Source organism: Harmonia axyridis, chromosome 1, assembly GCF_914767665.1.
Source record: "Harmonia axyridis chromosome 1, icHarAxyr1.1, whole genome shotgun sequence".
Lineage (NCBI taxonomy): Eukaryota > Metazoa > Arthropoda > Insecta > Coleoptera > Coccinellidae > Harmonia > Harmonia axyridis.
In genome coordinates this window covers 85,214,899-85,238,522 of record NC_059501.1, presented here as the reverse complement: position 1 = coordinate 85,238,522, position 23,624 = coordinate 85,214,899, and the positions used below count along the sequence as shown (strand labels likewise).

At 31.9% G+C, this 23,624-nt stretch overlaps 1 protein-coding gene and 1 long non-coding RNA gene across 2 annotated transcripts in view; one reads left to right on the top strand and one right to left on the bottom strand.

Moving 5' to 3' along the window:
• LOC123671672 overlaps nucleotides 1-23,624 on the top strand; it is a 134,088-nt gene that overhangs the window by 107,479 nt on the left and 2,985 nt on the right. The window lies entirely within an intron of this gene.
• Nucleotides 18,947-20,518, bottom strand: LOC123671668 (putative ankyrin repeat protein RBE_0921). Its single transcript, XM_045605631.1, has 2 exons — nucleotides 19,870-20,518; nucleotides 18,947-19,816 (listed from the first exon to the last, which is right to left on the bottom strand). Exons 1-2 carry the CDS (start codon nucleotides 20,478-20,480, stop codon nucleotides 19,789-19,791), a joined length of 639 nt encoding a protein of 212 aa, XP_045461587.1. The 5' UTR covers nucleotides 20,481-20,518; the 3' UTR covers nucleotides 18,947-19,788.

The following is a 23,624-nucleotide window of genomic DNA, read 5'->3' as shown; positions in this document are numbered from 1 at the left end:
TGTGTGAATGAATCAATTCATATAATAATTAACTATCTTAATAATCTTCTATATTTTTATAACTTATTCAACAAATCAATGGCTCTTCAATAACATATTCACCAGAAGCCTCTCAAATGCTGACACCGCCACAGGATTGTACTCTAAGTTTCATAATTATTTCAAGTTGTCGATAAATGATCATTCCCATAAGTTGAAAATCAAAAACACTAAGAGAAAATAAAAATGGAAAAAAAAATTTTTTTTTCAAGGACTATAGAAAACATTTCATTTATTCACTCGTATAAAATTTCAAACAGAACATAGATAAAAATAACGGAATTCAGTGACTGTGATTCAGAAAATCATTTTTATGGTCTAGAAAGTTGAAGAGAGTTTCATTTTCGAAATTTCGATAGAAATGTCATTATATTTGATACTGACTTGTTGAATAATTTCAACGTTGAAATCCAATCTATACTACTGTGCAAAGTGTGCTTCAAGCTCTATACAAAGTTTGACAGATTATATTTGTGAGATCGTGGCTGGTACCACTAGAATTATAAAAAAGTCCAACATGAAGCCGAAAGCGTTACACCAGCTAATGAAGAGAAAAATTATACTCGAGTTTTAATACATTTCATTTGATACCTAAGATGATATTTGTACTTACACTAATTTTTTTCTGAATGAAAATGAAATCTGTTGACCAACATCGAACAATTTTTAGTGTAGACGAAGATTGATACAATGTATTAAATTCAAACATATTTCTAACTTCAACAAGAATATTTTTTTTGTCAAATCATTGTAACTACTAAAACAAACCGAACCCATGTCCACTGGAAAAAATATTTCGAATGAGTGCAGCTATCATCTGTCAAAGTTTGTAATATAAGTTGCAGAACACCCTGTATATGATGAATTAAAAGTTTGTTGGATTTTACAGTTTAGAATTTTTCTACTCTAAGAACTCAATAATATGGTTTCAAAGACGTTGGTTGAATAAATACTACCCGAAAACAAAAGTAAATTTGGAGGTGTATTTCTTACCGATTTTCTGGAGGAAGAAGACGACATTTTGACAAATGCAACAGCTTTCAAACTGAGCTTCAATGTCTTTACCAAGGTTTATAGATAGGCAGGTTGGCTCTAACTCTCAACTAGAATGATTCGTTACCCATAGGTAGTCTTTAATTTTTAAATACCTTGTGCTCTTACTCATTAGTCCTTACTTCCATCTCTACTACATTTATTTACTGATAAGGCTTACCAATTCCAAGAATTAAAAGAGCGAGACCCTTATATTTTTGTTATTCCTAGTTGTCCGGCACTCGTTGAAGGCATCAAAATGTCATACAAAATCATAAATAAAGTGCTTCTATAGAACACATCAATTTAGCAAAGAATATTCAGAAAAGGTGACCAATGCGCTTAGACGATAATACTTATCTTTAAATGTGAATTTTATGGTTTTTGAAAAGACTACAGGTTTTTCTCATAGTATAAACTGTTTGAATCGAACTTATCAGCAAACAATTTTTTTATTATTTCATATTCACCAACGCACAGTCACAAGAATGTTTTTACGGAAATGAAAAAATTTTCAACAAAAAAAAAGTTACAGCAATATTTCGAAAATGACCATTTTTAAGAAACACCCGGTAATTATATAACGGTGATAGTTATGAAGTGGCGGTTTCTGATGAAAATTTAACCTTGGACTCCAACATCAGTTTTTGTCTATCTAGTAAAGAAATGAGACCTCTTCTACAAAAGTTTTCAATTTGGCCCACCCTGTACTTAAAACAAAATTTACTGAAACAAATGAGTTATATACCAAATAATAGAAAAAGAAAAAATTTATCTAAAGAATTTGTTTCAACATGCTCACACATATTACAAATTAATCCACGAATATGTTCATATTTTTGTGCTTCTTCAGATCGTTCAGTTCTTCAATGAACAACTTTGTAATTCCTGTTCACATATTTTGAAGTTTCGTAGTGTAGAGAAACTTTTTCAAATTGTCGTTATCGAGATGAGAAATACCTAATTATTTCTCAAGGTAACTTTGAAATATTTTTGAACGTAACTGAAGATGAATCTTCAATATCCTTTTGACTAAAGCATTTTCCCGATTTTTTGCAAGATTATAATTGAACTCAGATTTTTCCCTGATAGAACTTTCAATTTTCTCAAGCACTTTACCACATTTTCCAACGGTTCGAAGAGAATGTCGTACAGCGACACATTAGTATTTACAATATTCTGCTTCAAGGATTCTAAATCATTCAAAAAAAAACTAATACCATCTATAGTGATAGAATTCGTAATATAATCGTCCATTTCTCTTCTTTGAATTTTCCTAACTAAACAAAATTTCCTACCCCTCACGAGTGCAAAACGTGCAATATTCTGATGAGTTTTTAAAAACGCTGGTTTCTCCATTTCGCAAAAACAAACGCAACGTGCAATATTCTGGCAATGATAAGAATTCCAGGTTGCTCCAATTCTCAGGAGCAAACTCACCATTTCTAAATTTTTATTTATGCCTGCATATTGCAAATATTAAATTACCATTTATGACAGGTTTTCACCTATAATCAGATATTGTCATTGTATGGGTAAATAACCTATCGCTTCCCTATTTTCTCCGCCCCTGGCCACTTAGAAGGAATTCAATGCTAGCCTACAGAGTTTGTCATAACTAGGGATTTGCATACTTACATATTCTAATGCATATTTGAGGCATTGAGTTGAAGAGAAAATTTCGTGTTTTACCAGCATATTTTCAAGAAAAATTTGTTTATAAACATAAACAAATCCAATATAACCGTAGGTATTTATAAAATATATTTTGCAAATCCCTAACAGCTTTTATGATCTTTTATGACTTATTTCCTACCCAAACCCAACAAAAATGGATTTGAGTATTCGGAGAAAGCGCATTCAACCCAAATCCTTGCATTAACATCTGGTGAAGATAATTTACCTGAGCAACAATTGGTTTTCAGACTTGTTTCAGCTTGTTCGTTAGTTGTCGGATTTTCAAAAGCGAACATAAATTCAATTTTATTTGTATTGCCAAGGTTATTTTGAAATTGGCAACCAAGGAGCTCTCTTCAGAAAGCATACAAATTGTTGAAAATGTTTTGGATAGGTTCAGTAAGTCGAAAAATAAAATGTCGTTTTTAGACGAGAAAAATACTGAATATCAATTCTTCCAAAATATTTGAAAAAATCAGGAAATTTGAATTTAACTGAAATACCTATGTTTCTTAAAATTCGAAAATATTTTAGGAAAAACTAGGCGAAAACTTATTATAATTTAGAATTTATTAGTAACAGCCAAAGTGTAGTTTTATATTGAAAAATTAAAAAAACAATTTACTGTAAATTCACCAATATAACCTTTAAAGAATTACACTGCCCAAAGTTGAAAGTATAGTACTTTGAATGTGTATGAATGAATAATTATTAATTATGTACACGCCACTGACAGAGTCATGCGTATATCGCATAATGTTAGAACGGTCTGTCAGTAAAAAGTAAAAATGATAAGAACATTCCATTATAAAAAGAAAGAGTCTTGTATTACGTTGATATATTATTCAAAGCTGATTAAAATTACTTAAAGACAATTTAAAGAATCCACAGTGTATTATTTGCAAGCCAGTCAAATACATATTATTGGCGACAAGTTGGTTTATTGTGTTTAAGCGTTGTTTATGTATAAACGAAAGTTCGTCATCGTCTTGTTCAGAGTCGGACATTTTGTTGAAAGCCAGTGAGTCGTTTTCCTGTGGTTTTCTCACAATGACATTAATAAGAACCATCGAACAATTCAATACTAGGAATAAAAATGATTTCACATCATACATGGATATTGGATCATTTATTCAAAGTAAATAATACCGATGAACAGATCAAGTTGTCCATGCTGATTACTTTGAGAGGTCCAGAATTATATGGTGTCATGAAAAGTCAAGTTTCACCTAAAAAGTCGGAAGACGTCACTTTTGCAGTAGTAACTGAACTACTGAAAAATCATTTCAATGCAGAGAACTCGCAGAAACATTCAATTTCAACAATTGTGTGCAGAAAGCAAATCAGTCAGTAGCGTAGTATGCAGTAGAGCTGAAAGAAATGGCACGCTCATGAAATTTAGGCGAATTCTTAAGAAATGCTCTACCTATCCAAAAACGTTCACTTTCAGAGAAGAAATTAACAATTGAAAAAGCAGTGACTATAGCAATAAGTAGTGAAATGGCTGAGTCCCAAGTAAAAACATTCCAGCCAGAAAGTGGAATAAATAAAATACAAGAAGTCAACTAAACATGGAGAAAGCAGTGAGGCAACAACGTCAAAGTTAAAACCATGTTTCAGTTGTGGAGAAAAGTACAACCCTGCAGCCTCTCCTGATGTTTAATGGACTTGTTTTTCCTGTCAAAAAAAGGGCCATACTTCAAATGTCTGCAAGAATAAAGGCAAGGTGGAAAATGTGGAAGAACAGTCGCAAGAGGAAAATTATCAGGGAGAAGAGAAATTTTCAGCACATTTGTCATGCAATAGATTGAATTTATCTGAAAAAGTAGGTATGCCGGCAAATGGGAAGTTTTTGTTAATAGAAATTGATAGTGAAGCTGCTAGATCAGTTATTTCAGAGGTGCAATTTAAGGAAATGTTTCCAAAAGCTTCCATATTGCCTGTAAATATAGATTTAAGTGTTGTAACAGGTCAATCCGTAACAGTCTTAGGAAAGTTCAATACAACAAAGATTGTACCATGTTGCCATTGCTAATAATTCAATGTTTGGTGAAATTTACACCAATAACGGGTAGAGATTGGTTAGATAATCTGTGTCCCAAGTGGCGCAGTAGTGATTGCATTTTAATCAAATAAATGATTGTTTAATGTTTATTCAAATGTATATTTCTAATAGTTTCGATGCATATTTGCATGAACATTTTGCACTTTTTCAATGCATAATTATCCAAAGCCTAGTCATGACAATGCCTTAATGGTGATTTTGATATATTTTTTGGTATTCAAGTTGTTAAGGAAAAACCATTTATGTTTCGAAATCAAGCTCTTTTTATTGTGATGAAATTGATGATTTATGTTTTAAATGATGACAACCGAATTAGCATTGCGAAAGCAATAATTCATTTTCGAAAATCCATTGACAATATTGATAACATTCACTGATTTTAGGTCACTTTACCATTACCATTCAAATATAAAAATGCAGAGAAAATAAATAATATACTAGATTCATAGCCATGAATACATATACAATGTACCAGGTTTTTCACCATAATTTGACCCCCCCCTTTAACTTTGTTACTAGATGAGGAACAAAAAAATATTTTGTACAAAAGTTTCACGAAATTTACCAGTGTTTTTCAAAATGATTTCACAAAACGAAATATATATAGAGTGGGCAACATATTCGTAGCAACTTCATTTTTTCAAATAGAAAACCCTGTATATTTCTCTATATTTGACTAGCTCTTTTTTTCCTGATTTCGAATATATAACATATGTTTGGCCTTTCTCTCTTACTCTGAGTACCACAGAGTTTCAAATTCTAAGAACCACCTGGCAAAAGTGATCAATTTTCAAGTGGAAGGCTGCGATAACTCAAAATGCCCCTTTTGAGTTATCTCGTTGGGAACGATATGACATACGTTTTTCACTATAAATTGGAATTGGATCATTTGGATGCAACTCCATATACTCTCTCCATTGTAGCTTTCTTATTTTATTGTTCTCCACATAAAGCGAAAATATTTCAAATTTTTCCTTTTCTGTGTAGTGCATATTCGATGAATTGTTTTATTCAATGACAAAGGAATGTTATATATCGTAGCCAACGAGATAACTCAAAAAAGGGCATTTTGAATATCGCAGCCTTCCAATTGAAAACAATTACTTAGCTTGCCAGGTGAATCTTAGAATTTGAAACTCTGTGGTACTCAGAATAAGAGAGATAGGCCAAACATATGTTACATATTCGAAATCAGGGAAAAAAGAGCTAGTCAAATATAGAAAAATATACAGGGTGTTCCATTTGAAAAAATGGAGTTGCTATGAATATGTTGCCCACTCTGTATATATTTCGTTTTGTGAAATCATTTTAAAAAACACTCGAAAAACACAGTCGATTTCGTGAACTTTTGTAGAAAACATTTTTTTGTACCTCTTCTAGTAACAAAGTTAAAAGGGGGGTCAAATTATGGTGGAAAACCCGGTACAAATAATAAAGAAAAGAATAAGGAAAAAATGAGTTATATTTCAAATAATAAAAACATAACATCTATTTGAAGAATAACATCTTTTTAAAGAATTTGTGTATACATGTGCGCAAATATACTAAATTGATCCACTAGCTCTCATCATCCTGAGTTTATAATTTTGTAACTTCTTCAGGGCGTATTTATTTAATAAACAATTTGTGAAGCCTGTTCACATTCCTTGTTTTGGACGAAGTTTTGAAATAAAGATGCAATTTTCAAATTGACGTTATCGAGCTAAGAAATTATTCTTTTTAACGAAATTCGGATAACTAGGGATGAATTTTCTAAATCCCTTGTTACCATATCTCGAATTTCTGTAAAATGATAACTTAACTCAGTTTTTTTCATAATAATTCTCTGGATCTCTAATAGTCTAATAGAATGTTCTTGTTTCTCAAGTACATGTGCAATATTCTGTTAATGATTGAAGATCCTGATTCCTCCATTACTCAGAAGCAAAGCATTTCTGAAGTTTTATGCACGACTGCTCATTCCAAAGGCGTCGCATTATTCTTTTTGATCTTATTCAAGGAAATTCCTCTTTTAGTCAAATTCTCAATCACAGTTCTGAATGAAAAATCCTTAACGGCTAATCGTTGAAGGATATTCCGTCTCTGCCAGTCATCATAATTGATAATATGTGAATTTAAATCTGAAATCGCATCTATTAAATCAATCTTCTCTGGTCTTTCTATGGCAAGTCCATAAAAAATAAATGCATGTAACAAACTTGGTCCGTAGTGATACATTTCAAACTGTATGTAGTGAGCCAGAGTTGAAACTGAATTTCAAAACGACGTATATCCTGGGTTGGGTCTTATATATGATTTTATCAAAATTACATTAATTTCACAAATGGTGAACCTAGTGTCGACAGGTTCGTGAGCAGTTTCGTCAGCTAGATATCTAATTGCTATTAAGATGCTATCGTTATCCCCTGATTTCACATCCATGTAAATGGATAAATCTTCTTCTGTTCAATCTTCTCAGTTTAGATTGAATTGTGAGCCAGAGTTGTTACTGAATTTGTAAAAGTCGCATGTTCTGGAGTGGGTCTATCAAATCGTTTCATCAACATTACATTAATTTCACAAATGGTGAACCTGGTGTCGACAGGTTCGTGAGCAGTTTCGTCAGCTAGATATCTTATTGCTATTAAGATGCTATCGCTATCCCCTGATTTCACATCCATGTAAATGGATAAATCTTCTTCTGTTCAATCTTCTCAGTTTAGATTGAATTGTGAGCCAGAGTTGTTACTGAATTTGTAAAAGTCGCATGTTCTGGAGTGGGTCTATCAAATCGTTTCATCAACATTACATTAATTTCACAAATGGTGAACCTGGTGTCGACAGGTTCGTGAGCAGTTTCGTCAGCTAGATATCTTATTGCTATTAAGATGCTATCGCTATCCCCTGATTTCACATCCATGTAAATGGATAAATCTTCTTCTGTTCAATCTTCTCAGTTTAGATTGAATTGCGAGCCAGAGTTGTTACTGAATTTGTAAAGATCGCATGTTCTGGAGTGGGTCTATCAAATCGTTTCATCAACATTACATTAATTTCACAAATGGTGAACCTGGTGTCGACAGGTTCGTGAGCAGTTTCGTCAGCTAGATATCTTATTGCTATTAAGATGCTATCGCTATCCCCTGATTTCACATCCATGTAAATGGATAAATCTTCTTCTGTTCAATCTTCTCAGTTTAGATTGAATTGTGAGCCAGAGTTGTTACTGAATTTGTAAAAGTCGCATGTTCTGGAGTGGGTCTATCAAATCGTTTCATCAACATTACATTAATTTCACAAATGGTGAACCTGGTGTCGACAGGTTCGTGAGCAGTTTCGTCAGCTAGATATCTTATTGCTATTAAGATGCTATCGCTATCCCCTGATTTCACATCCATGTAAATGGATAAATCTTCTTCTGTTCAATCTTCTCAGTTTAGATTGAATTGCGAGCCAGAGTTGTTACTGAATTTGTAAAAGTCGCATGTTCTGGAGTGGGTCTATCAAATCGTTTCATCAACATTACATTAATTTCACAAATGGTGAACCTGGTGTCGACAGGTTCGTGAGCAGTTTCGTCAGCTAGATATCTTATTGCTATTAAGATGCTATCGCTATCCCCTGATTTCACATCCATGTAAATGGATAAATCTTCTTCTGTTCAATCTTCTCAGTTTAGATTGAATTGCGAGCCAGAGTTGTTACTGAATTTGTAAAAGTCGCATGTTCTGGAGTGGGTCTATCAAATCGTTTCATCAACATTACATTAATTTCACAAATGGTGAACCTGGTGTCGACAGGTTCGTGAGCAGTTTCGTCAGCTAGATATCTTATTGCTATTAAGATGCTATCGCTATCCCCTGATTTCACATCCATGTAAATGGATAAATCTTCTTCTGTTCAATCTTCTCAGTTTAGATTGAATTGTGAGCCAGAGTTGTTACTGAATTTGTAAAAGTCGCATGTTCTGGAGTGGGTCTATCAAATCGTTTCATCAACATTACATTAATTTCACAAATGGTGAACCTGGTGTCGACAGGTTCGTGAGCAGTTTCGTCAGCTAGATATCTTATTGCTATTAAGATGCTATCGCTATCCCCTGATTTCACATCCATGTAAATGGATAAATCTTCTTCTGTTCAATCTTCTCAGTTTAGATTGAATTGTGAGCCAGAGTTGTTACTGAATTTGTAAAAGTCGCATGTTCTGGAGTGGGTCTATCAAATCGTTTCATCAACATTACATTAATTTCACAAATGGTGAACCTGGTGTCGACAGGTTCGTGAGCAGTTTCGTCAGCTAGATATCTTATTGCTATTAAGATGCTATCGCTATCCCCTGATTTCACATCCATGTAAATGGATAAATCTTCTTCTGTTCAATCTTCTCAGTTTAGATTGAATTGTGAGCCAGAGTTGTTACTGAATTTGTGAAAGTCGCATGTTCTGGAGTGGGTCTATCAAATCGTTTCATCAACATTACATTAATTTCACAAATGGTGAACCTGGTGTCGACAGGTTCGTGAGCAGTTTCGTCAGCTAGATATCTTATTGCTATTAAGATGCTATCGTTATCCCCTGATTTCACATCCATGTAAATGGATAAATCTTCTTCTGTTCAATCTTCTCAGTTTAGATTGAATTGCGAGCCAGAGTTGTTACTGAATTTGTAAAAGTCGCATGTTCTGGAGTGGGTCTATCAAATCGTTTCATCAACATTACATTAATTTCACAAATGGTGAACCTGGTGTCGACAGGTTCGTGAGCAGTTTCGTCAGCTAGATATCTTATTGCTATTAAGATGCTATCGCTATCCCCTGATTTCACATCCATGTAAATGGATAAATCTTCTTCTGTTCAATCTTCTCAGTTTAGATTGAATTGTGAGCCAGAGTTGTTACTGAATTTGTAAAAGTCGCATGTTCTGGAGTGGGTCTATCAAATCGTTTCATCAACATTACATTAATTTCACAAATGGTGAACCTGGTGTCGACAGGTTCGTGAGCAGTTTCGTCAGCTAGATATCTTATTGCTATTAAGATGCTATCGCTATCCCCTGATTTCACATCCATGTAAATGGATAAATCTTCTTCTGTTCAATCTTCTCAGTTTAGATTGAATTGCGAGCCAGAGTTGTTACTGAATTTGTAAAAGTCGCATGTTCTGGAGTGGGTCTATCAAATCGTTTCATCAACATTACATTAATTTCACAAATGGTGAACCTGGTGTCGACAGGTTCGTGAGCAGTTTCGTCAGCTAGATATCTTATTGCTATTAAGATGCTATCGCTATCCCCTGATTTCACATCCATGTAAATGGATAAATCTTCTTCTGTTCAATCTTCTCAGTTTAGATTGAATTGCGAGCCAGAGTTGTTACTGAATTTGTAAAAGTCGCATGTTCTGGAGTGGGTCTATCAAATCGTTTCATCAACATTACATTAATTTCACAAATGGTGAACCTGGTGTCGACAGGTTCGTGAGCAGTTTCGTCAGCTAGATATCTTATTGCTATTAAGATGCTATCGCTATCCCCTGATTTCACATCCATGTAAATGGATAAATCTTCTTCTGTTCAATCTTCTCAGTTTAGATTGAATTGTGAGCCAGAGTTGTTACTGAATTTGTAAAAGTCGCATGTTCTGGAGTGGGTCTATCAAATCGTTTCATCAACATTACATTAATTTCACAAATGGTGAACCTGGTGTCGACAGGTTCGTGAGCAGTTTCGTCAGCTAGATATCTTATTGCTATTAAGATGCTATCGCTATCCCCTGATTTCACATCCATGTAAATGGATAAATCTTCTTCTGTTCAATCTTCTCAGTTTAGATCGAATTGCGAGCCAGAGTTGTTACTGAATTTGCAAATGTCGCATGTTCTGGAGTGGGTCTATCAAATCGTTTCATCAACATTACATTAATTTCACAAATGGTGAACCTGGTGTCGACAGGTTCGTGAGCAGTTTCGTCAGCTAGATATCTAATTGCTATTAAGATGCTATCGCTATCCCCTGATTTCACATCCATGTAAATGGATAAATCTTCTTCTGTTCAATCTTCTCAGTTTAGATCGAATTGCGAGCCAGAGTTGTTACTGAATTTGCAAAAGTCGCATGTTCTGGAGTGGGTCTATCAAATCGTTTCATCAACATTACATTAATTTCACAAATGGTGAACCTGGTGTCGACAGGTTCGTGAGCAGTTTCGTCAGCTAGATATCTTATTGCTATTAAGATGCTATCGTTATCCCCTGATTTCACATCCATGTAAATGGATAAATCTTCTTCTGTACGGTTTTTCTCTGTTTTTGATTGAATTGTGAGCCAGAGTTGTTACTGAATTTGTAAAAGTCGCATGTTCTGGAGTGGGTCTATCAAATCGTTTCATCAACATTACATTAATTTCACAAATGGTGAACCTGGTGTCGACAGGTTCGTGAGCAGTTTCGTCAGCTAGATATCTTATTGCTATTAAGATGCTATCGTTATCCCCTGATTTCACATCCATGTAAATGGATAAATCTTCTTCTGTACGGTTTTTCTCTGTTTTTGATTGAATTGTGAGCCAGAGTTGTTACTGAATTTGTAAAAGTCGCATGTTCTGGAGTGGGTCTATCAAATCGTTTCATCAACATTACATTAATTTCACAAATGGTGAACCTGGTGTCGACAGGTTCGTGAGCAGTTTCGTCAGCTAGATATCTTATTGCTATTAAGATGCTATCGTTATCCCCTGATTTCACATCCATGTAAATGGATAAATCTTCTTCTGTACGGTTTTTCTCTGTTTTTGATTGAATTGCGAGCCAGAGTTGTTACTGAATTTGCAAAAGTCGCATGTTCTGGAGTGGGTCTATCAAATCGTTTCATCAACATTACATTAATTTCACAAATGGTGAACCTGGTGTCGACAGGTTCGTGAGCAGTTTCGTCAGCTAGATATCTTATTGCTATTAAGATGCTATCGTTATCCCCTGATTTCACATCCATGTAAATGGATAAATCTTCTTCTGTACGGTTTTTCTCTGTTTTTGATTGAATTGTGAGCCAGAGTTGTTACTGAATTTGTAAAGGTCGCATGTTCTGGAGTGGGTCTATTGAATCGTTTGATCAAAATTATATTCATTTCACAAATGGTGACCAGGTTCACCATTTGTGAAATGAATATAATTGACTAAAGCCGTATCCCGAATTTCTGTATAATAATAACTTCACTCAGTTTTTTTCATAATAATTCTCTTGATCTCTGATAGAATGTTCTTGTTTCTCAAGTACATGTGCAATATTCTGTTAATGATTGAAGACCCTGGTTCCTCCATTACTCAGAAGCAAAGCATTTCTGAATTTTTATGCACGACTGCACATTCCAAAGGCGTCGCATTATTCTTTTTGATCTTATTCAAGGAAATTCCTCTGTTAGTCAAATTCTCAATCACAGTTCTAAATGAATAATCCTTAAGGGCTAATCGGTGAAGGATATTCCGTCTCTGCCAGTCATCATAATTGATAATATGTGAATTTAAATCTAAAATCGCATTTATTAAATCAATCTTCTCTGGTCTTTCGATGGCAAGTCCATAAAGAATAAATGCATGTAACAAACTTGGTCCGTAGTGATACATTTCAAACTGTATGTAGTGAGCCAGAGTTTAAACTGAATTTGTAAAGATCGCATGTTCTGGAGTGGGTCTATTAAATTGTTTGATCAAAATTATATTCATTTCACACATTTTGAACCTGGAGTCGACAGGACCAATGCACAAATTCAATTGTTCTCCTTTCAATTAATTGCACAATCATTAAAGAGAAAAATATTCAGAACCAAAGATTATTTTCCATAACCTTTAAATTTCCGGTGAAGAATCACTTGAATTTTCAAAATTTTTTTACGTTAATTTGGAAACAAAATGCCTCGAACGCAAGAATAGCAACTGCTCATAATAATTAATGTGAAATTAAAAAAAAAATGAAAATAGCGATGTGTTCAACTTACTGAACTACTGGAAGATGAATACATTTTGACTTTTTTTGTTGTTGAGAAGAAGCACCCACGTCACCAATGCAACAAATTCTGAAATGATCTTAGGGATGGGCAAAAAATATCGATATATTGAAATATCGATATGTTTTCAGAAATGTTCAGCAAATATCGTCGATATTTTCAATTCCGATACTATCGATAATCGATATTTTCAATACCGATATTATCGATATATTTATATATTTCAGAGTATCAAATTCGATATTTTTTAAAATTTTGCATTAGGATTCCAACCTATTATACTCTAGTATATCGTCTATTATTCGAAAATCCTGATTTAGCGGACTCTAAAATAAATATCGAATATTTTCGACATGTAGCACTTTTTGAAATTCTACACATCGAGAATGAAAAGTTATGACTCAATCTTGCTAAAAGCTCAAGAAATAAATAGACACAATAAAATTGGGATATAATTCAAGGGCCGTTTTCAAATATCTTCCTGTACCTAAACGTCCTAAACAATTTATTTGTTATTGCTGGAATTCTCAAGATCCCTTGTACCTACCCCATATAAACCTATACAATAAGTAGTAGGTAATTTCAGTTTTGAAAATCTTCATATTGAAAATTTGCAAACTACTAAATATGTCGTCTTCAACTGAACTGTTCAAGATAAATCAGGATTTTCGACTTATGAAACTAGAACATACTATGTTTCGTGAGGTCGAAATCATAATGCGAAATAGTGCCCCCTTAAAAAAAAATCAATGCTAGCTCACAGAGTATTGAATGTCACAACAATGTTTCAGAGGTCATTTTGATCTATTTTGTGGTTTTCGAGTTTTCAAGGAGAAACCAGTTTTGTTTCAAAGTTCAGCACCTTGTATTTTGATAAGGTTGATAAATTATGTCTAAAATGAAAACAACAAAAGTTATATTGCAAAAACAACAATTTATTTTCGAAAATCCATTATAAGGTTGATAAGACTCACTAATATTGGGTATCTCAACCATTAGAAAAATTGCAGAAAATATATCATAATCAGTTATCAGGTTTATAAACATATTTACTACATGTATACATAACAAAAATAAATATTTTGGGAACAACAATAATAATACAAAACCAAACAATGAACAAATAATAGGTTTTCAAAGAATTTGAACAAATAAGACTTGGGTAACTTGAAAACATTTTGAGCATAACTTATCTTCAAGATCTCTTCTGATCAAAGTGCAGACACATTTTTCAGATTTTCGTTATCGAGATGAAAAATAATTCTTTCTAAACAAAGCTCAGGTAACTTGAAAACCTTCTTGAGCGCAACTAGAGATGAATCTTCAAGATCCCTTCTGATTAAAGCCTCATCCAGAATTTCTTGAAAGTCATAACTGAACTCTGATTTTTCTATGATAACTCTCTGTATTTCTGATAAAACTGCCTCGTTTCTCAAGTACTGCACTACATATTTTTTCGGTTTAGAGAGAATATCGTACAGCGACACATTGCTATTCACAATATTATGCTTCAGAGATTCTAAAGCATTCAAACAAATGTGAAAATGTTCGCTAATCTCCTCTGTTGTGATGAAATTCATAATATTTTCGTCCACTTCTTTTCCTTGAATTTTTTTAAGTAAATAAAATCTAATAATGGCATGTAGACATGGTATACTTCTCTTCTCGAGCGCATAATGAGCAATATTCTGGTTATTGTCAAAAACCTTTGTTGATCCATTTCTCAGAAGTAAACGCACCATTTCTAAATGTTCATTCTTAATTGCATGTTCCAAAGGCGTCTCATCATCATCATTTAATGCGTTTACGTCAATTCCCCGTTTAACCAACAGCTCTGCTACTTGCAGATAAGGTCTAGATGAGAAATCCTTATGGGCTAATCGGTGTAGGAGATTCTGATCTTGCCAATCTTTGGTGTCGATATTGCAATCTATATCTAAAAGAGCACTAATCAGATGAATCTTCTCTGGCCTTTCGATGGCAGAAACAAAAAAAATAATATCTTTTAGAATATAGGGTCCGTGGTATTGCATTTCCCGCTTTATGAGCTGATTCAAACATCTTACTGTAGTTGAAATGAGCAATGTGGAATCTGGCCTGGCTCTAAAAACACGATCGATCAAAAGTAATATAATTTCAGTCATGCAGTAACTTTTATCGTCGACTATATAACTAAATGCAATTATGATTTTATCAGCATCTCCTGAATATGCAGCCCTGTAAATTTCTTCATCTTCTTCTGTACAATTTTTCCATTTTTCAATTGAACTAGGATCTCGACTCGTTTCAAAATTTTCTGGTTTCTAAAAATCACACAAATGATCATTAATCTTTTGTTTTTGGTAACGAATCAATTAAGAAAAATAATATACTCATAAAAACTATATTTTAAAACTTGATCTTCTCGAAAGTAATTCTACAAAACAACGGCCTCTAAAAAATAATTTTGCTTGAAGCTTCGCCTCTGGTTTAAGTATTGAAATCTTTGTGTCAAGGATTTAACTTTGACTGTCATAATTATTTTAAGTTGCTTCCGAATGAAAATCGAAAATAAAAACCAATATGGGAAATTAAAAATAAATGGCAAGTTATTATTTCCCTCAAGTATTTTATGATATTATAATATCTGATGTATTGGGAGCAATTTTTTTTTTTACTTCTACCTAGGCGAAATTTCTCTGTTATGCCATTTAATTATATTATTCTATTGTAAATTCGCTAATATGTGCTGTTGTTATCACTGAATTATTACTAATAAAGACAGACGAATAAGTCTACCTATTTTCACATCAAATTATAACTACTATCTCTTTGAATTAATTCATAAAATGCCGAGTATGGTTTAAAATTTCGAGAAAAATGAAACAAACAGTTTCAGTATGCACGTCAGATAGAAATTCCTTTGATTTCTTTGATTATAACTATAATTGTATAAAACCTAAAATGTTTGAACGACATATTAAAATGATTGACTGTGCGAACCATTTGTGAAAAAATTTAAGAATTAAAAAAGTTGTAAACCTTTTCGGTAAAGAATTACTTCGTAAATTGTTCAAATTTTATACGTTGATTCGAAAACAAATTTTTTCGGAATAAATATTCTAAATGCTAGAATAGCAACTAAAAATCAATGTGAAAATTGAAAAAAAATTGAAAATATAAGGCTGTTACTTACTGAATCACTGGAGGATGAAGCCATTTTTACTCTTTTATTAAATAGAAGAAGCAGACAAGTCTCACCAATGCAACAAATTTTGAAATGAGCTTCAGAGCTTACACTACCTGTATTTATGTGAAAAATAGGTTGGTATGTATCTCAAATACCAGTCAAGTTGAATCACTGAGCTTATTTTAATAGGGTAGTTAGCTTAATAATGTTTGCAACTTATTCTTTCGTTTGTGAAATATATCAACAACCATTATAATCATTATAAACGACGCAGTTAATAATAATTTTGCAACTTATCGAAATCAATTTGAATTGTTCTCCTTAGATGTTCTAGTTGTTTGGTTATCAAGATCATATTTGAAAATTGGTTTCTTTTCAGAACTTATCTCATCTTGTGTGGGACAATTATACACAAATACGCTTGTGGATTCTATCATACGAAAAGATTTTCTTCGTTTTGTTGACAAACTTGGTAGTCCCTTTCAAATTTTATGCTTCTGCGTCCGTTATCTAGATACATATTTTTTGAATATTTCCTCTTAACTTCGAAAGAATTATTTTATGAATATTTCCTCTTAATTTCGAAAGAAATTACAGCACTAATAGATATATATATATATATATATATATATATATATATATATATATATATATATATATATATATATATATATATAATAATAATAATAATAATAATCGTTTATTGATCTCATAAGACATACAATTATGTGTGAGATAAGTCACAGAAAAAGAAAAAAGTTAACATAAATAATTATCAAATGTATCGTTTAAAAATTCACCAACAGTATAATAACAATTTCTTAACAATATATATATATATATATATATATATATATATATATATATATATATATATATATATATATATATATATATATTCTTTCAAGATAGAGCGATACAAAATTCAAACAAGCAGAGGAAATCCTCTGCTACACATACGTTTACAAATGTAACCGGGGTATCATACATTTCAACATAATATGATACAAGAGCACAGATAAAAACCTCAGTAAAAACACTGTCTGCCTACAAAATGGTTTCAGTGCACTGAAAAAAATCGTCATTGTTTGAATAAACAGCAATCATCAATTTGGTATCATTGATACAATGTACTTTATCAACAATATAACGAAATTTCGTTCCTAATGAAATCCTAATCATCAGTATCATTTATTCTTGCAAAATATATACTTCATAATATTTCCCCATATTTTCTGAATGTCCAATCGATTCTGAATCCGAATATGTCAATAAAGTGGTAGTTTTTATTCATTTCAAGCTATTCCATTCAAAATCAACTTGAGAAAATTTCAGATTTAATATTCGGAAAATATATCCATGTTATCTATGGTTCCATAAATATTTCATTGTCAAATTTTTCTCGATTATAATAGAAAGGAAAATATTTATCCTGAATTTCCATTCAAAGCTCTTAATATGTTTTCCCTTGAAGAAAGAAGTGTTATTTTGGAAATAGTTCTTCAAGAGTAAACATATTGAGAGCTTCGATTGAAAATTCATGCTTCTATTTTACCTTTTATTATAATCGAGAATGAAAACTTCAAAATTTGACAATCAAATATTTACTGAACCATAGACAACAAAGATATATTTTCCGAACATTAGGTAAATATGAATTTTCTCAAGTTGATCATGAATGGAATTCTTGAAATGAATAAAAAACTACCACTATATTGGCAGATTCGGATTCAGAATCGATTGGGCATTCAGAAAATATGGGGGAATATTATATATTTTGCAAGGATAAATTTTCTGTTTTCTAGAAAACCGGAAGTTCAAATGAAGAAACAATTGGTGAGAAATTGTCCCTAGAACTTGTTATTTTGAAAACCAGTCAAATTTGCAAAAAAAATTTTTTTGGAAAATGGTTTTTTCTCAATAACTTTCCATGCCTCGGTTCGATAGTTTTTCCGAAATTTTGATAATCCGTGAAAATATCATCATAGTGATGGGTCGCCACAAAATCCAGTGACCCGCTTACGTGAAACACCCTGTACATCAACTGCTTCGGACAATTTCAATAAGCAATAATACATTATTGATACAAAGTACAACCGATCGAATAATGAACTAAACATTATAATAATGAACATTACATTGATTTAATGAAAGTTGTATTTATGTGTTTGTTCATCGATTCATTATGTTAAGAAGATCATGTTTATTAATTTGAAAATGCTCCGTGTAAACACTTCTCTGTAATTTAGACTTCAGTTTTGTATTCATTGATCAAATATCATATATTGAAACACTATGCTATGTTTTTACCTATAATCAGGTATCCCCCTTCAACACTGAGAGAAGTGTTTATTTGATATTATCGAAAATGCATTGTAGTTAATAAATTGGATATATGGACAAACAAATATTAGTTTCATGGAAATAAATAATTTACTTGAAATCCCACCAATAATCATCATTCATTATTACACTTCATAAATTTACGCATAACTTGAATTAATAATGCTGAAGAAATATCCATTTGAAGGAAATAAATATAGTTGAGGTCAATATATCATGGAGTAACAATTAATGGACCTTATTTATATGTATAATGTATCCATGCTGAATAAAAATAATATTTCAATTCAATAATGGTGGACGTATTTCTTAGATAATTATTTTGGTTGTTTCTATTATCGGATTGTTAGGCTCTGAGAAGAACCGTTTGCCAAACAGCCAAACTAGGTAATTTTTTAGAGTTTATATTGAGGGTATCCGGGTTTGAGCCTTAGTCATCTTGATGGCATCTGTTCATGTTTAAAAAGGAAATTTAAATCGAAGGAAAAGTTCAAAGACATATCCTTCAAGGAGATGCGCTCCTCTTTTAGGGATGTGTCCTTAAACTTTTCCACAGATTGGATCGCTAGAATTATGTTAGTTTGTTAATTATTAATAAATCCTATATTCTGAGTGAATGAATTATTGAATTTTTGTAAGAGTTTATTCATAAATAGCAAATGTTCGTTAACTACCAGTTGACAATTTGTTGACACTGAATTTATGGTATTTGTGAAGATAACGTAAGTTTATATAAATCATTTATCACCGAAATATATTAAATATTATTAAATACCTTGTAAACAAATATTTTATTCTCTAACAATAAACTTTTTTGAATTCATAACTTAACTATTAATGAATATATCAAGATAAATCTGCTGTAATAGTTGTGAATAAATAATCTGCAAATAATTGCTTTATTAATAAAAAAAATTTGGATTTCTCTCAGTGAAGAATATAGAATAATAAACCTTGACCATTTTAAAAAATTTCAATGCTAGCTCATCTAGAGTATCGAATGTTATCACAATGTTTCCAAGGTCATTTTGATATATTTCATGTTTTTCATATTATTATATTGAGTAAAAATCATTTTCGGTTTAATTTTCGACACCTTGTATTATGATTAGGTTGATGAATAATTTGAAAAATAATAACAATAACAAAAAATTGCAAAAACAACAATTCATTTTTCAAAATTCATTGATACTGATGATGAGACTTATTTTAGGTCAATTAACCATTCAAACAAAAAAAAGAGTAACAAAAGAGTTATTAAGTCTTTGTAGAAATGTACAAGACTGCATGTATACATGCGTAAATAACAAAAATAAATATAATGACAACAAATAAATTAAATAATAATAAAAATAAAACAATGACATATAAACAAAATTTGCATAAACATGCAATATCCATCTGCGAGCAGTAATCAAGTTATCACCTTTGTTCATAATTTTAAGCTTCTTTAGATCAATAATTTTTCCAATGAACATATTTCTTACGCCTGTTCTTTCCTTGAGATGAATCTTCAAGAGATATTCTAGCTAGAGCATTATTCATAATTTCTGCAAGCTCATACCTGAACTCAAATTTTTCCATGATCTTTCCCCGAACCTCTGATACAACGTTCTTGTTTCTGAAGTACTTCACCACTTCTTCTTCAGGTTTGAAGAGAATATCGTACAGCGACACATTCGTATATTCCATATTCTGCTTGAGAGATTCTAAATCATTCAAACAAATGTGAAAATGTTCGCTAATCTCGCTTGTGATATAATTCATAATAGTTTCGTCCACTTCCTTTCCTTGAAATTTTCTAAATAAATAATATTTGATAATGGCATGAAGGCATGATATACTTTTCATCTCGACCGCATAATGTGCAATATTCTGATACTTGACAAAAACCCTTGTTGCTCCATTTCTCAGGAGACAACGCACCAGTTCTTCATTATTTTGAGCAACTGCATATTCCAGAGGCGTCCGATCAAAATCATCGATCGCGTTTATGTTAATTCCTCGTCTGATCATCAGCTCTGCTACTCGTAGATGTCTAGAACGGAAACACTTAAGGGCCAATCGGTGTAGAATATTCCGTGATCTTCCGTCCGTGCTATTTACATTGCAGCCTAAATCTAAAAGCGTCTTTATCAGCTGAATGTTGTCTGATCGTTCGAGGGCAGTTCCCATAAAAACAATTCCTTTTAAAAACTCTGGTCCGTGGTTATGCAGTTCACAGTTAATGTGGTGATACAGACATTTTTCTAAAGGTGGAAAGAGCATATGAGAATATTTTGGCTTGGGATCAACCATACGTTCCATCAAATGTGATATAATTCCATCAATCGTAAACCTGCTCTCGGTGGGGGTAGCTAGATACATAATTGCACTAAATATACTATCCGCATCTCCTGCTCCTGAAGACACAGCAGAGTGAAATTCCTCAATTTCTTCTCTTCGGGTTATCCATGTCTCAATTGGAATGTAACCTGTCTCTATGTCGCCTGGTTCCTAGAAATACCAAATGATTATTACTCTTTTGGTTTTGGTACTCAATCAATTAGAACAAAAAATTAATATATAAAAACATTTTATAATGTTTTTATTTTCGAAAGTAATTCAACAAAACGACGACTATTTGGAATTTATTTTGCACGAAGCCTCGCAAACGCTGACGACGCCACTGATTTTACTACTGGAATTAATGTGTCAAGAATTAAACTGTCACAATTATTCATGAATAGAAAGAAAGTAGTCAATGATAACATTTAATTAATTCCAAAAAATCCAAAAATCTTGTTTTCTGCTCAATGAACAGAAAATGAATATAATTTCTTGTCACATGTTGAAAAAAAAATGAGAAATTACGTTTTAAAATCGAATCGCGATCTTCTTCGATCTCTGATTGACTAACAGACTTTTTCAATCTTTATGTTATTATTCTCTCATATGGATCAATGGATGTCAATTCTAATGTACAAATAATTTGCAAATTTTGTATCATTGATTTTTTCCTTTCGTTGTTATATCTGAAATAAGTTAAATGTCAAAATGTTAGAATAAAATATTGTTGATATCATATGCATAGTGAATACTGTAAATATAAATGTGCAAAACCCACGCGCAACTTCAGTTTTACTGTGATTTCCATGTTTATTTACATCTCAACTATTCTTTTGTTAACTATGTAACACATTTTTTTGATGAATAAACTGTATTATTAAATCAATGCATAAATTCAGCTTATTACAGAGGCTTAGAGAAAAAACTAGTCTGAACCAAAAATTATGTGACATATAACATGAATTTTCATTGAAGAATCACTTCGTGAATTGTTCGAATTATTCACATTAATTTGAAAAAAAAGGGAATTTTTCTGAATGATAAAATAGGAAATGTCGATAACAATCAATATGAAATTAAAGAAATTGAAACTACATATCTGTCTTACTTACTGAATCACTGGAGGACGAAGAAGAATCCATTTTGACACTTTTTTTCGAGAGAAGAAGCCGGCAAGTCACCAATGCAACAAATTTTGAACTGAGCTTCAAAACTTTTAGTACCTGCATTTATGTGGAACATAAAGTAGGTACGGACTTCAAAAATTATTGAAGTTGAATAACTAAGCTTATTTTAATGGAGTAGGTAGTTACCCAAAGGAGAATTATTTCCAACTTAATATTTCGTTCGTGAAATATATCAAGAATCAATTATTATAAACGAAGTACCTAGTAAATAAGAATTTTGCAATTCATCGAAATAAACACAAAAATAAGAGGAAAGCTTTTACTTTAAACCAGGAGTATCTGAATTTGAATTTTTCTCCGTAGCAGTTTCAGTTGTATCAAGATCATATTCGGAAAATTGATTGCTTTCAAGAATTAATCTCACAGAGGTCATGCTTTTTTTCTACCCAAAAAATTTCTTCAACGAGCCGCTTGTGGATTCTAACATAGGTACGAAATGATTTTTTGTTTTATTCACGAACTGGTTAGTCCTTTTTATGTTACACACATCTGCGACCGTTATCTAGAAAAAAAATAAAATAATATTTCATTAGATTTATTTGAATTTTCAATAGAACGATGAAATAAGGAATAAGTATTGAACGTTAAGGATTGTCTAAATTGATTCCCGATGAATGAAGCTACAATTTACAAGAAAAATTGCTAAAATTGACGAGAAAATGAACGACAAAACTTCGTTGAGATTTTGTCCATCTCCCTAATTTTGCCGGTGCCTATATAATTGAGATTTGATCTCAATATGCCGAAATCTGATTAAAGTAACTTTCAAAAAAATAATGAATTAATATATATTATAATATTATGTATATTAAATACATCAAATAACAGCTGAAATGTTAGCTTTTTGAAAATAATTATTGTCATGAATATTTGAATATATCCATATACATTTCTTGAATATCTAATACTGATAATTGAATGCGATAAATTCAGTAAAATATTGGATATATTTGCATCGGTCTTCATCATGAGCAATCTTGTTTAATATAATTTCAGTCGCTCATTGACTAATAAATATATAAATAAAATAAATAACTCGTTCTTCAAATTTTCAGTTTTATCAACTGTCTTTCTCTAATAGCCCAATAAATTTATCCCCGATACTTGGAGATTATAATATTCGCTTACTATTGAGTGTAACTCAAACACTCCGTATATTTTTTCGAATGTGATGTGAAATAAGGTGTGGAATAGGATTCATAAACTTTTTTTCATTGTATACCGCTAAGGCGATTTGTAACAATTTTCAAATAATTGAAATTAAGAATTTGTCATTATAACTGGAACACACTATATAATTGACCAAATATAGCAAAACCAAATAACAATGCCTTTAACAGTATCTCGTATTGATGACTGGTCACTTGATAACTCAGAATAGTGATCATTATCCAAGATATCGTTTCGTATTGTTAAACAATGGAGAACAAATGTCAGTTTTCAGGGGCTTCTAGCGTCAAAACTAGCCTATAGAAAAACTTTTGCCTATTGAACTTTTTGTTTGGAATGACCTGGACTATAACCTATCAAAAATTCAGCTAATGTAACACGGATAATTTTTCCGAATTAAGTGTGCGGTATCCTTTGTAGAAATTGGTGGTGGGGATTATCCCCGATTTGTTACAAGGTTGGACACCTGGAATACAGCTGCAAGCTATTGAATACGTTCAACATTCAGAACTTATTGTCCAAATTTTTAACGATTTCCATTCTGAAGAAGCGTAAAACATAACGAATGCTCAAAATTCTTCAACGCAAAAAGCTTTACGCGAAGATTTAATTTCAATTCAATGTAATTTTACTT